At 38.3% G+C, this 13,002-nt stretch overlaps 2 protein-coding genes across 3 annotated transcripts; one reads left to right on the forward strand and one right to left on the reverse strand.

Annotated features, from left to right (window-relative positions):
• The first annotated feature begins 401 nt into the window (after positions 1-401).
• Positions 402-4,602, forward strand: LOC123982773 (voltage-dependent anion-selective channel protein 2-like). Its single transcript, XM_046068607.1, has 9 exons — positions 402-564; positions 1,702-1,773; positions 1,901-1,950; positions 2,377-2,529; positions 2,616-2,668; positions 2,774-3,001; positions 3,117-3,267; positions 3,592-3,649; positions 3,741-4,602. The coding sequence occupies exons 1-9, from the start codon at positions 417-419 to the stop codon at positions 3,830-3,832; spliced, it is 1,005 nt and encodes a 334-aa protein (XP_045924563.1). The 5' UTR covers positions 402-416; the 3' UTR covers positions 3,833-4,602.
• Positions 4,603-4,711: 109 nt separating this feature from the next.
• LOC123982774 (catechol O-methyltransferase domain-containing protein 1-like) lies at positions 4,712-11,315 on the reverse strand. 2 transcript variants are annotated; one of them, XM_046068609.1, is made up of 7 exons: positions 11,188-11,315; positions 9,565-9,689; positions 9,327-9,432; positions 8,550-8,668; positions 7,398-7,452; positions 5,770-5,903; positions 4,712-5,663 (listed from the first exon to the last, which is right to left on the reverse strand). In XM_046068609.1, exons 2-7 carry the CDS (start codon positions 9,667-9,669, stop codon positions 5,511-5,513), a joined length of 672 nt encoding a protein of 223 aa, XP_045924565.1. In that variant the 5' UTR covers positions 9,670-9,689; positions 11,188-11,315; the 3' UTR covers positions 4,712-5,510. The 2 variants fall into 2 exon arrangements, with proteins under 2 accessions (XP_045924565.1, XP_045924564.1); XM_046068608.1 differs by lacking the exon at positions 11,188-11,315 and adding an exon at positions 10,710-10,858.
• Between the last annotated feature and the right edge of the window lie 1,687 nt (positions 11,316-13,002).

The raw sequence follows: 13,002 nt of genomic DNA on the forward strand, positions 1-13,002 counted from the left end.
AGGTCTTCCACTTGCCGGTGTGACACCAAAATGTGTGACCCATCAGATTCTGTGACCCAAATGGGAAGTTAAGGGCCAGAGGCTTTGTTGACGATGTGAAGCAGCTGCAGTTTGGTTAGGTTTAGGCACCAAAAGTACTTGGTTGCGTTTAGGTAGTAAAAGTACTTGGTTGGGTTTAGGTACTAAAAGTACTTGGTTATGGTTAGGAAAACATCGTCGTTTGGGGTTGGCACAGAATCTGATAGGTCACAGATTTTGGTGTTACACCGGTATGGAATGGTACACATTTGGCAAAAATTTTGACTTTTGCAAATGTGTTTGCTGTTTCCAACTATACAACAAATACTTTGTAATTCGCCGAGAATTACAAAATTAGCAACTCGCACCGATTTCAGACTGGCACAAAATAAACAGCTATGTTTCGGGTCCTGCGGCGCCGAGGTCAGGAGGGTGTTTGTTGCGGTGTCTCCTCCATATCGTCCTACACCGGTCCCTACTGCTTTTTCTGCCGTTTTCTCCGGCTCGTTGAGTTGACAGCAACTTTCCCAACAACAGCAATACTCGGTAAGTAATAGGTTGTATAAGTACTCAGGTCTCCCATGTTGTATTTTGTTGTAATGTCAGAAAGATGGTTATCAAACGTCCCATTTGCTAGCTAAAAAACGCCCGCTACCATCCTCGTGTGGTCAAACTCCTTCAAAATACTGAAGCACGCACCGGTAATAGTGTAGTATTTGTCATCATTGGCAAAGGTTCACACCTATTCAATAGTAAAAAAGTAACTGTTACGAATAAGCAATCCTCAATTGCGTATACATGTAATTCATTCGAGAAAATCCCTCTAATTCAGTTAAGTTTGATCGTGATTCCCCATTTAATCCAAAACGTTACTCTACAAACGGTTGTTTTGATAATTATATTTATGCCGAATTGTACTAGTAGTGGTAAAGAAAAAGAAAATATAGTTTTGCCAGGTATGGTGTCACACCTTTAGCCTTTTACGATCTTGTTCCTGGGAAGCAGACATTTTCAGACAAGGCTCCGGTCTAACCTTGACAGTGTGGAGACGTGACAACAGAATCTGAGAGTAATGGAGACCAGATGACTCTAAATCAAGTGGAGCAGGTGTCTGCCAATACAAATGTTTCAAGTCCAGTGACAGCACCTTATAACTATTCAACAGAATAAGTTAGAGTTTAAACATTACTTTAACAAAACCAGTAACCAAATGCAGTCAAAGCTGCAGCGATTTTAGAAATAGCCTACTGTCAAGTAGCCCCATTGCCTCCTCCCCAAATGTTTTTTAATCTGACTAATGTATTTGCTTAATAAATTTGTTTTTCTCAGCAAGATCTAAAATCTGTTTAAAAGTCTTCTTCACTCTCTCCTTTCTGTTATTACCATTGTTTTTTTTGTTCTGGGCCCCAAATTGGTCAAATTTAAGTACACTTGAGTCTAAAAAAATTAGTAGGAAGAAACTGTAGGATGAAAATTCCCTCAAGGTTGCTATAATGCACAGATTTCCAGGGAACATGATCTCAGCGTCCTCAACGATAACCACAGCTCTGTTTGTAGTTAAACTTTCTGTCTTTTTAAAGACTTCACCAGTTAACAGATAAGTAATTGTCTTACTTTTTTGCACACATGTTTAAAGTAATTTTGTCACCATTTAAACTCTCTGAAATGTCCTTTTTGTAACAGTCAAAATGGCAGTTCCTCCAACATATGCAGACCTCGGAAAATCAGCAAAGGACATCTTCAACAAGGGCTATGGTAACTGGAAGCAAGATAAAAGGCAGTTTTATAAGTGTGTATTTATTGCCATTCGGAGGACAGGCCGGCTGTTTGCAATGAATTGCCAAGCACAGTAAGTAGTCCCTAACTGTCGTTGTCCTTGCAGGTTTTGGGCTGGTTAAGCTTGATGTGAAGACAAAGTCTTCAAGTGGAGTGGTGAGTTTAGCTGTTACTATAAATATACAGTGGTGCACTGCAGGTATTAGCTGATTGTAGATTACCACAGATGTAATGTTATCAGCATGTATATTGGCTGATAAGTAAAAAGAACGGCCAGTACCGACATGCCAAATATGTTTGTGGTCATGAAACATAGTTTGTCCATGAGAGTGCTGACAAGTTCAGTTTTCAACCGTATAATATCATGTTCAGTACGTATCTTTAGTTTAAGGGAACCTTATCAAAAATCGTTGTTCATCTTAGAAGTGTATGTCAGCTGATACAAGATGATTTTTTTATCAAGGTTAGTATCTGCCTTTTACTGTATTTTCTCAACTGCAGTGCACTGTAGTAATAGTGGGCGTACTTCAAACTGCTCTGTTGTTTCCAGGTTGGATTCATTTCCTCTTGTATTTACTTTAGGAGTTTAAAACGTCTGGCTCATCCAACGTAGACACCAGCAAAGTCACAGGAACCCTAGAAACCAAGTATAAGTGGGCTGAGTATGGGCTGACGTTCACAGAGAAGTGGACCACGGAAAACACACTTGGAACAGAAATTTGTATCGAGGATCAGGTACTTTGAAAACTCCATGTTGCTGATCATCCCACTAATGAAACAGCTTTAAATTAAAGTGTGACTGATGGAATTATGTTCTGTAGATAACCAAAGGGCTGAAACTTACTTTTGACACTACATTTTCACCAAATACTGGGTAAGCTACAGTTTGTGTTAATCTTAAAATCACGACCTGCAATCACTGTATAGAGAACACACCCTTCTCACTTTACTTTCTCATTTTTCTTTATTAATTTCCTAGCAAGAAGAGCGGCAAGGTCAAGACGGGTTATAAGAGGGAATACCTTAATGCTGGTGTAGATGTAGATTTAGATTTTGCTGGTCCTACTATCCATGGAGCAGCGGTGGCTGGCTACGAGGGCTGGCTGGCTGGCTACCAGATGACCTTGGACACAGCCAAATCCAAGTTGACCAAGAGCAACTTTGCAGTTGGTTACAAGACCGGGGACTTCCAGCTCCACACCAATGTGTAAGTTTTTAAGATCAACAAATATTAGAAAGAGTATGGTCTAGACCTACAGTGCTCTATATAACAATAACAAGATATTGCACATTTCTTTGCCCCCCCCCCCACCCACCTTCAGAAATGATGGTTCAGAGTTTGGTGGATCCATATACCAGAAGGTAAACGACAAACTGGAGACTGCTGTGAATCTTGCCTGGACAGCAGGCAGCAACGGCACTCGCTTTGGAATTGCTGCCAAATACCAGTTAGACTCCAGTGCCTCCATATCAGTAAGTGTCTATTTTTTTTTTTTTGTTTTTTTTTTTTTACCTCTGCCAGGAAAGTTATGTTTCTCCAAATGTTTGTCAGCAGGGTATCTCAAACATGTGTTCAGTGAAATTTTGTCAGGAATTAGACTATGGGCCAAGGAACACGTGACTAGTGTTTGTGGAGATTAGTTTTAACATTTTTTGTCATTAACTGTTGTTTGCTTACTAAATTTAAAGTACATACAGTATTTAAAATGATAATTGAAATAGCAGAAGTTTGTGTAGCCTTGTGGGTGGTAGTGAATGTACTCTTACATACATGTACTTTTGTCGCTTTTTCTCCAGGCTAAGGTGAATAATGCCAGCTTGGTAGGAATTGGATACACCCAGACTCTGCGGCCTGGTGAGAACCATCTCTAGTCTAATATACAACTCCTAAAAACACAATGAACTGCTTCTTCACTAACTTTACACTATAAACCTGTGTATTTCAGGTATGAAACTAATCCTCTCTGCGCTGGTGGATGGGAAGAATATCAATGCTGGTGGTCACAAACTGGGTCTGGGTCTGGAGTTGGAGGCATGAGGGGTCTGCTCATTTCATAAGAAGAAGAGCAATATTAGCTGAATCTGACCCTGAGCGAGTTTGGTCAGCAACAGATATTTTAAAGAGATAAAGCCAAAACAAACAAATTAATCCCAGTTCTCTAGCACTGTTAAAATGAAGTCCTTTCCACGAGCCTCCCTTCATTGTGGTTACAATAAGTAGTCATGTTTCAATTACAAAATGTATTTATAAATCAGTTACTCCTTCTGCCAATTTATCCTCCATAGTGATAGAAAATCCCTCCTCTGGGTGAACCATGTCAAGGAGTGATATCAAAAAAACAAAACCTTGTTATTTTGCTAAAGTGTGATAATGTAGAATGTAAATCTTAAGCTGTTGTTTTGCACAATAGAATATAACCTTATTTAAGCTCTCTTTCTCCTTTTGTTTTATTTGCACATTTTATTTGTATTTTGGTAGTGATGTTCAGCCTGTTGGGAGGGGTTACTCCCAACAAAATATGCTTATCAAGATTGAAGCCAATCTATTGGCTGGTCTTCCCTTATCTTTCTAGAGTGGCTTAATTGTGCTGCATGTAAAGTTTGAGACCTCCGCTACCTTAAACACCTGCTTCTAAGTTGCAAGACAATGCAAAATTGTTTTCCATTCTTTTCCTCAGTGTGACTTGAGTGAAAAGAAAATCTGAGTCAATCATCCACTTTTCTTCCCAATTTTGAGGACTGCGACACTAGGGGAGGTTTGTGTGTTGACATGTCTAACCTTTGCAATAAAGTCCTGAAACCAACCTACATTCTCTCCTGTAGTTTGACAATATGTATAATTGGACAGCATGAAGAGGGGTATGAATTCAGCTAAATAATAATGCACTAAAAAACAAAAAAAAGCATGTACATTTGGTCTTGTTTTAAAATCAAGTTTATTCAGTGTTTTATTCAAGTGCTCCACTTTGTCTTATAACTGTAAAATAAACAGTCAGTAAATTATTACAGATACTAAAATAATAAAACTGGCATTGAAATTACATTGAAGTAAAAAATACAATGTTCCATACATTCCAAATTAACCTCTAGTGACATGACCCCAGATGATACTACATACAGCAGTCCTATTTGTAGTGATTATTCATTGGTTGGCCGATATCTGGCCTTTTGAGAGAATCGGCACTGGCCGACGCCTGACCACAGGCTGATAAAGACGTCTGCGGCTATGGTCTGCGGACACATCTGCAGGCAGCCTTGTCAAGTGTGGCTGCTGTTCATGTCCTCTTTCCTAAATGTTAATATGTTTCTCTAACGCTAGTGTTCTACTATAGAGAATAATGCAGTTGAATGATGTCTCTTCTGCCAAACTACCCCCACATAACCCAATGTATTTTTCTATTTCATTAATAATAATGTAATCTAAAACAATATGTTACTGGCTAAGATAATGTATATTAGATTGTATTCTCTATAGATAAATGGAATCATACATGACTTCTCTTTGTTTTGATCTTGGTATTATAAATTGGCCATCGGCTGCCCTGCTCTCTTAAATATTGGCATCAGCCATTAAAGAGCCCAAATTGGTTGATCACTAACGTGCAGTATGTTTCACCATCATATACCCCTCAAATAATTCACCTAGCTTTAAGAATACAGAATCACAGTGTTAACTACCATAGCCTACAAATCTTTACACTTATCAGACACCCATCCTATAGTTTGATAGCCAGTGTGAGCCCATCTCCCACGGTGAGCATGCTCAGGCTGATTCGAGCATCTCGGTGCAACTTCTTGTTGAGCTTGTCAATGGCCAGAGTGTCTGCATCGTCATGAGACGGATTCAGCACCTTACCACCCCACAGCACCTGCAGGATCAGAAAAAAAACAAAACAGGAGGGGATTAGCTGCTTAAAATACCCTACTGCAAGCCATACTGCAAGAACTCTTATTTATTTTGGGTGAAATCCTTACATTATCAATAGCAATGATGCCCCCTTTCCTCAACAGTTTCAGAGACTTTTCGAAGTAGATGTCATAGCTAACTTTGTCTGCATCAATGAAGACAAAGTCAAATGTTTCAGCCTGGCCATCAGACAAGAGATCATCTGCAAGAAATAAGACGGAACATAAGTCAATAATGCTTCAGATTATATGCGACAGAAACACCAAGAAAATATTTAAGTATTTCTCCTTTTATAAATATGACAGTACTATTTTTATGAAAACTTAATTCAAAGCAAGGCCACGTGATGGCTTCTTCGATGGTTTATAGATGTAACGTCACACTACGTCGTCACGGTGACTCCACTGTTTAACATTTGATTCAAGACGGGGGGTTAAATCAAATTAAAAAAAGGCAGGGAAATGCGCTTGCGTACACAACAGGGTGTTCAGGGAACCACCGTTTCTGTTGGGAAAACAATCCCTTTTGCTACGTTTAGTCTGCGCTGAACTCAGCCGGGGAAAAAACGTATTGCTAAAACATGTTTATGTAATCAAATCATTCGGAAATAATTCACACTTACGTTTAAATAAACTGCGAAGAATGAAGAGAAGAGCAGCAAATGTACCTTGCCTGGCGAGACAACAGGTAACGTTAACAAAACGTGTGTAAAGTTAGCCGTTAGCTAACTGTATCCAGGCAATGGATAGCTTATGTTATACTTTAGGGTACAAACCACCATGTTGTCTTTATCTGTGTTCTCAAGCATCTGACTATCTTAGCTGAGACTTTTTAGCTGAAACACACCTGCTTGCTAAGTTGGACCCGATTGCTGAGCCAAATGGTAACTTAATTAGTTTAGCATATAATCAGTAATTGTGAGGAAAGTCGTTTAGGGCCACCACTGGAACAATGTGTGTTTGTCAGGTAACGTTAGTTGCGCTTTTAATTATACTTTAACAATGTCTACGCTATTATCACACACCTAATCGTGGGACATTTATTTATATATATATATATATTTTTTTTTTACAAACTACAGATTCTTAAGTTAATCACAAAATAATTGAATTAGTGTAACCATATATCTATTATATGTTTTTCTGTGACTTAAAGCCTCAGGTGACAAAACAATTCACGTCTCACCTGGCTACATTACTGACAAACTGAGGTACTGCGTCAGAGACCGCCCCGGAATGTCCCATAGAAACGTTTAGAAAGAGGCTGTGCGCTGCTTTTGCAAAACCAGTCACACAGTCCTCATCCTTAAAGTCTTTACATTTTGTAAAGATGAAAAAAGACTTTAATTGTGAGGACTAACTGGTTGGTTTGGCAAATGTCTCCTAAATAGAGCAGTGTACAGCTGCTTCCCTGAGCTTTTTTATGGCACCTTCTGCAAAGGGGATAGTGCTTTTGCATTTATCAATAATACATGGTTGCTATGAGCTGACGTTTTCAGTTTGTCATATAATCAGTGACCCTCTTTTAGGCATCAAAAATTAAATTAGGCAGATGTCACACCTTTTTAAATGGAATTACAAAACGACCGTACTTTGAAACTTATGATAGTGTTTCCTTCATGAATGTAACCTTTGTATCAGGAAATTGTATGTCTCCTGTCAAATTTTAAGTTAAGAAAATAGATGCATTACTGTACCTAGAGTTTTCGATGCTGGCTGTATGCGTAGATCAATTTTTTGCTCGACACCGGCCTGTAGACAAAAAGAAACATAAAATAAGTAAGAGTGCAGCAGATTTGTTGTCTGCTAACAGATGAGATGTATTTCCTTTATATCAGGATGTCTTTTGTGAATGTATTTGCATGCATGATAATATTCTGTCTTGAGTTGGTTATGCAGACGTGATGTTTACAATAACCCAGTTTTGCTATTTCCTGGTTTATAATGAATCAAAATAAGATATAGTGATATCAGCATGAATAAAGCTGATTATAAGTTTACATGTTAGGCCTATTCAAAATATTTAAATTTCTCATGAATGCAAGAATGTATAACAACAACAAGCATGTAAACATGTTTACCCTAAAAGAAATCTTAATCTAGTAATCGAGCAGTTACTGTATTCAAAATACTGTGTATTTAGAAATATTGATGAGGTGGAAGTCTGCCTTTGTTGACTTTGACCAATCAGATTAAACTTAAAAGTCATGAAACTAAGTTCTGAAGGGGGTGTTGATGCAAATAAATTTTTTTTAATGATTTCTGTTTGCAACGATGCTTCTTTTGCTCACCGTTTTATTATAGCAATATTGTATAGTCACAGTCCCATAGCTACTAATGGTTATATTCATTGACAAATTTAAATTGCTCATTTAGGCTGTGTCACAAAATCGTAAACAATGTCAATAAAAATATCTGCGAGGCCAGTGAATCGCTTGTTTTGTCTGACAGAAACCTAAAGATATTAAACTCACATTGATATAAAACGGAGGAAAACAGCAGATCCTCACATTTGAGAGGCTTGAACCAGCAAATGTGTGTCATTTTTTGCTTCATAAATGACAAACAAATGTCCAAACAGGATTGTTAAAAGACTTGGGTTGGTCATTGTTTTCAGTGTGCCACGCCCTCTGGCAGACATACTAACAGACACTCAAGTCTCAACATGCAGATGCACAGACTTGCGTTAAAGAGAACTACAGCACGTCTGTTACCTGTGGTGTGTGAAAATCCTCTGCATTGATCATCACTTTGCAATATGGGAACAATACAGCAGTATTACACATCATATAATGAACCCCATGATAATACAGTGTTTTGACAAATAATAAAACATACGTAAATGGTACCTCTTTCCAGAAGGGTTTGCCAATGTTGGCGTAGTCTTCAGAGATATCACATGCCACCACAACTCCATCGTCAGGCAAAGCCAAAGCCATGTTCAGTGTGTTGTAACCTGTGTATACTCCTGCAATGAGAGGGCACTAAAATCAGTACGACAGATGACAATGGAAAGGACAAAATGGAGACGTTAAGTGTAACTCCAAATAACATTCTGTTTTTGCACAGGTGGCGTGTTTACATGCACTTAAGTTACTGTCAGAGAAACCTGATTGACCCAGCTCGATTTCTTGTGGCCACTTATATGGAACCAGGTTGCTAGTGTTTTGCATGTGTGCATGTGCCTAACTTCAGACATGGAAAGTATTGCTTGTAACAGCACTGCGCTCTTGACTTACAAATAATTTGATTCAAGTTCATTTTTTCTTTTTTTTTCATTTCAAAAGGCAATACATACAGTCAAAAATGAAATAACTTTTGTTCCGCTCCAAAGTATAGAAATGACAAAACACACATAAAACATCTATGTATGGAAGCATCAAAACCCAAGTTCATAAATGATCAGACTCAGTTCAAATGAACTTTACTGCCAGAGTAAAAATAAAAAGTGAAATGTGTTTAAATAAAGCCGCCTTCCTTACACAGAGAATATACTGTAAATTTCCTGGGCAGTCTTACTGCTCCTAGTAACCTAGTTTTAATGTGTGTATGTAAAGAAGTAGTCTGAACAAGTTAGGGATTGTGGCAGATGAGCATACTTCAGAAACTAGATGTGAGGTCCTTACCAATCTCTATTGCTTTCTTGGCTTTTATTAGCTTTGCCAGATTGGCCATGAACTGGGACTGCTCACAGGCAACCATCGCGATGTGCCAGGGGTCTTCCATTGTCCTCTGAAAGCATTGGTCAGAAACCAGTTGCATTACAATCACAAATTATACTGTGAAAAATGATTACATCATATGACATGGAGGGCATAATTGTGCCAGAGCACACTAGTATTGCGGATCCAAAGACATCCTTACCAGTCTGAGGTTTTTCAAGACTGGATGCTCCCTCATGGAGTGATTGAGGACGTACTGCATCAGTGGGTTGTCTTTTCCCCCGCAATGACTTTTGGAGATGCTCATTCTGGAAGATTTCTTTTTCCCTGAGGGCAAACATGAACCATGAACCAAGAAACAATCATAAGGATCTTAAGAGGATGATGATGTCATGGGACCTACCATCCAGTCTCTTTCGGGAAACTGAAGTCTGGTCTAGTTAATTTACATTATTTGATTTAGATCAGATCACACTTAAATGATCTCAGTGGGGAAATGCAATCAATGCACCAGCACAAACTGATAAAATGAATACTGGAAATTGTCAGACAATATAGCTTGACATCTTGAGGGCAAATACACTGAATCAGTTTACAAACACATTTTTATGACATCTTTGTCCCTATGTTTCTGGTTTGCACAGGCACTAGCATTTCTAAAATTCATCTGGTGGATGCACTAGTGCTTGGACATGTCACTTCAGGAACTCTGTACATCACTGGATATTCACATTTTTAATTCTTTGCAGTTTTGTGATTACCATTATGAGGGTCAATAGAAGAATAGAGGGAAAATGAATAAATGAGTTTAAGTGGACTTTGTACTGGGCAGCTCTTTATGGTGTGTTCATCTGTGAAAATCTAAACATGTGGCAGTCTCTAAAAATACAAAAATAGGATTGACATGATCATGCATACTTTTTTTTTAAACTTTTTTGCTCAACTTTTAATAGACACATACATGTTCATACATTCAGTTATGTTTTTCTAATCATGTAATACCCTGGTAAAACACAGGATTTAATGCTTAGCTGATGTAAAAGTGTGTGTGTGTGTGTGGGGGGGGAGCTGCTTTAAGGTAGCATAATATAAGATTCAAATTTGGGTTAATCAGTGCAGCATCAAAATCCTCAGTGCATCACTTGCCTTGTTACGTCTTAATAATTAACATAACCCCTAAGTCTAGATTTAAAACACTGTTTAGACAAACATGAGTCCAAAGACTGTTGTTTCACGCTGCCTTTTCACCGTCACCCTGCATACATTACTGACAGGTTAACACGGTGTTGTAGCGACGTTATACGGCTTTAAAGTCAAGTCTTTAGGCTTCAACACGTTTGCTCTTACCAAAGAGATAACCGACGACAAAAACAAGTCCCAGTGTGATTGATCCAACCAGTGCCTCTTTGGAAATGTTACGAAAAGTCATCGCTTTATCGACGATTATGATACCACGCGATTAAACTGACCACTTGTTTAAGCGCTTCCGCGTTGGCTGAGCATTGTACCGTAATACTGGAACAAGAGGCGAAGCGCCGCTGTTCAGAGTGGAAGACTGATGTTGCGTTGACATCGGTGTGCTACTAGACTACTACAACACCGCGTGACAGCCATTGTGTTCAGCATCGATACAACGAGGAAAATGTTAACACAGTGCAGCGACTCAACCAAGGAAAACGAAACATGGGAAAACAAAAAGTCCAATGCGTAATGTTAGTTGATAACACCAATGAACCAGACCGATTCCCACTCACCAAACATGTTACAGAGCTTGAGCCATGAAACCCACAGGCAGCTGCAAACCTAACATGGAAAAACAACTCACCACAAAGTTGCGGCTAAAAGATGATGGCCTCTTGGGTCTGAGAGAGCGACTGGAATAACTCCTGCTGAAACGAACCGTAAACAAATCATGTACAGAGAATGGCGGTCATATGACCTTCAACAGCACTCGTGATAGGGTTGTACAGTAGACGCCCACTGTTGCGACCCACTGCTGTGTGCAAGTGCACGTCCACGTCCCCTGTTATTGGAGGATGTCAGGAGACCTTACAATAATTATGAAACAGTGCAACTGGGTGGACGAAGTAATCACAATGGTCCTATTCAGTTTTTATTATATACAGTATATTACCGTAAATTATTATTATTATTATTATTATTCATGTGTAAACCGCAGTCATCTGCAGTCTTATAATGCAACTAGCCCCCCAACTAGCTACAGATGCCAGGTTGATATAGTGTAAAATAAAGTTGCATAAACTTGGAAATACTACAAGTACAATATCTCAAAATTGTTCTCAAGTAAAGTACTTTTACCACTGCAGTTAAAGATTAAAAAGAGTATAAAGTATGCAAGTCCCTGTGAAATCATTAACACAAAGTCCCCAAATAGGACAATGTAACATGATTGAATTAACAATTAAATAAACAATATAATCAAACCACACAGTGCCTTGGAGGGATTTCAAAATTACATGAAAGTTGAATCAAACTCTCACAGGCAAATAGCTTTAATAAGCAACAAAATATTTGGGGAAAAAACTTTTAAAGTCATACTGTGTATTTCAAATACACATCAACCCCAGCAAACATGTGGGAAACACTTCAGATCATGATTTGAGTAAATGAGTAGTTTCTACACCAGATGTAACCTCAACAATAAAAACGCCTGTCATGAACAGATAATGACGGTTATTTGACCGTCTGCTTCCTCAAGATAGTGCTACATAACAGACTCATGCAGGTCCTCTGCAAGCTCTTTTATTGGATGATGTAACAGGGTTTTTCCTGCCTCAGGCGGTGGTACCACCCTGATCACGTGCATGTGTGCTGTGCCTTCAGCTGGCTTAAGCAAACACTTTTTACAAGCATACGATTAAATAAAATGACAATTATAAAATGCATATTTTATAAAAAAATAAGGGTACACTGTCCAACATTAAATCAATTGCAACATAAAAGCCGTTGGACAAAATCGTGTTGTGACACCGTAAAAACAAACTGTTACAAATACTCCCTATTATAAATGTTAAAATATATTGTTGTTGTAACTTATTAATACAAATAGAGATGCAACACTTGATAAATCAATTAGTTGATTGAAAGAAATTAAAACAGATAAGAAAAACAGATGAATCCATTAAGCGACAAAATAATGGGATTGATAATGAAAATAATCAGTTCCAGCTCCAGCTTAAATCTATCTACATGAACACCTGTAATACAGGCGTTCATACAGAGAGGGACAGTTGTCATGGCAACGAAGCTCAGAAAAACTACATCCTCAGTGTTCACAAATGGTTCGTCTGCACTGTGCTGGTTATAGCTATGAAGGGGACAGATACTGACTGTATATTTCCTCAATGCTGACGTATAAGACAGTTTGGTTTTCATGTATATTTGGCATTTCAGCTTGATACATGATTAATAATTTATCAATTTCTGTCCACATAACGACTCCACTAAATTAACTTCTGCTTAACTATATGTATCTACAAATATACACTGAACAAAATTATACACGCAACACTTTTTACCTCATGAGCTGAACTCAAAGATCTAAGACTTTCTCTATGTACACAAAAGGCCTATTTCTCTCAAATATTGTTCACAAATCTGTCAAAATCTGTGTTAGTGA

The sequence above is a fragment of the Micropterus dolomieu genome, linkage group LG14 (genome assembly GCF_021292245.1).
Source record: "Micropterus dolomieu isolate WLL.071019.BEF.003 ecotype Adirondacks linkage group LG14, ASM2129224v1, whole genome shotgun sequence".
NCBI lineage: Eukaryota > Metazoa > Chordata > Actinopteri > Centrarchiformes > Centrarchidae > Micropterus > Micropterus dolomieu.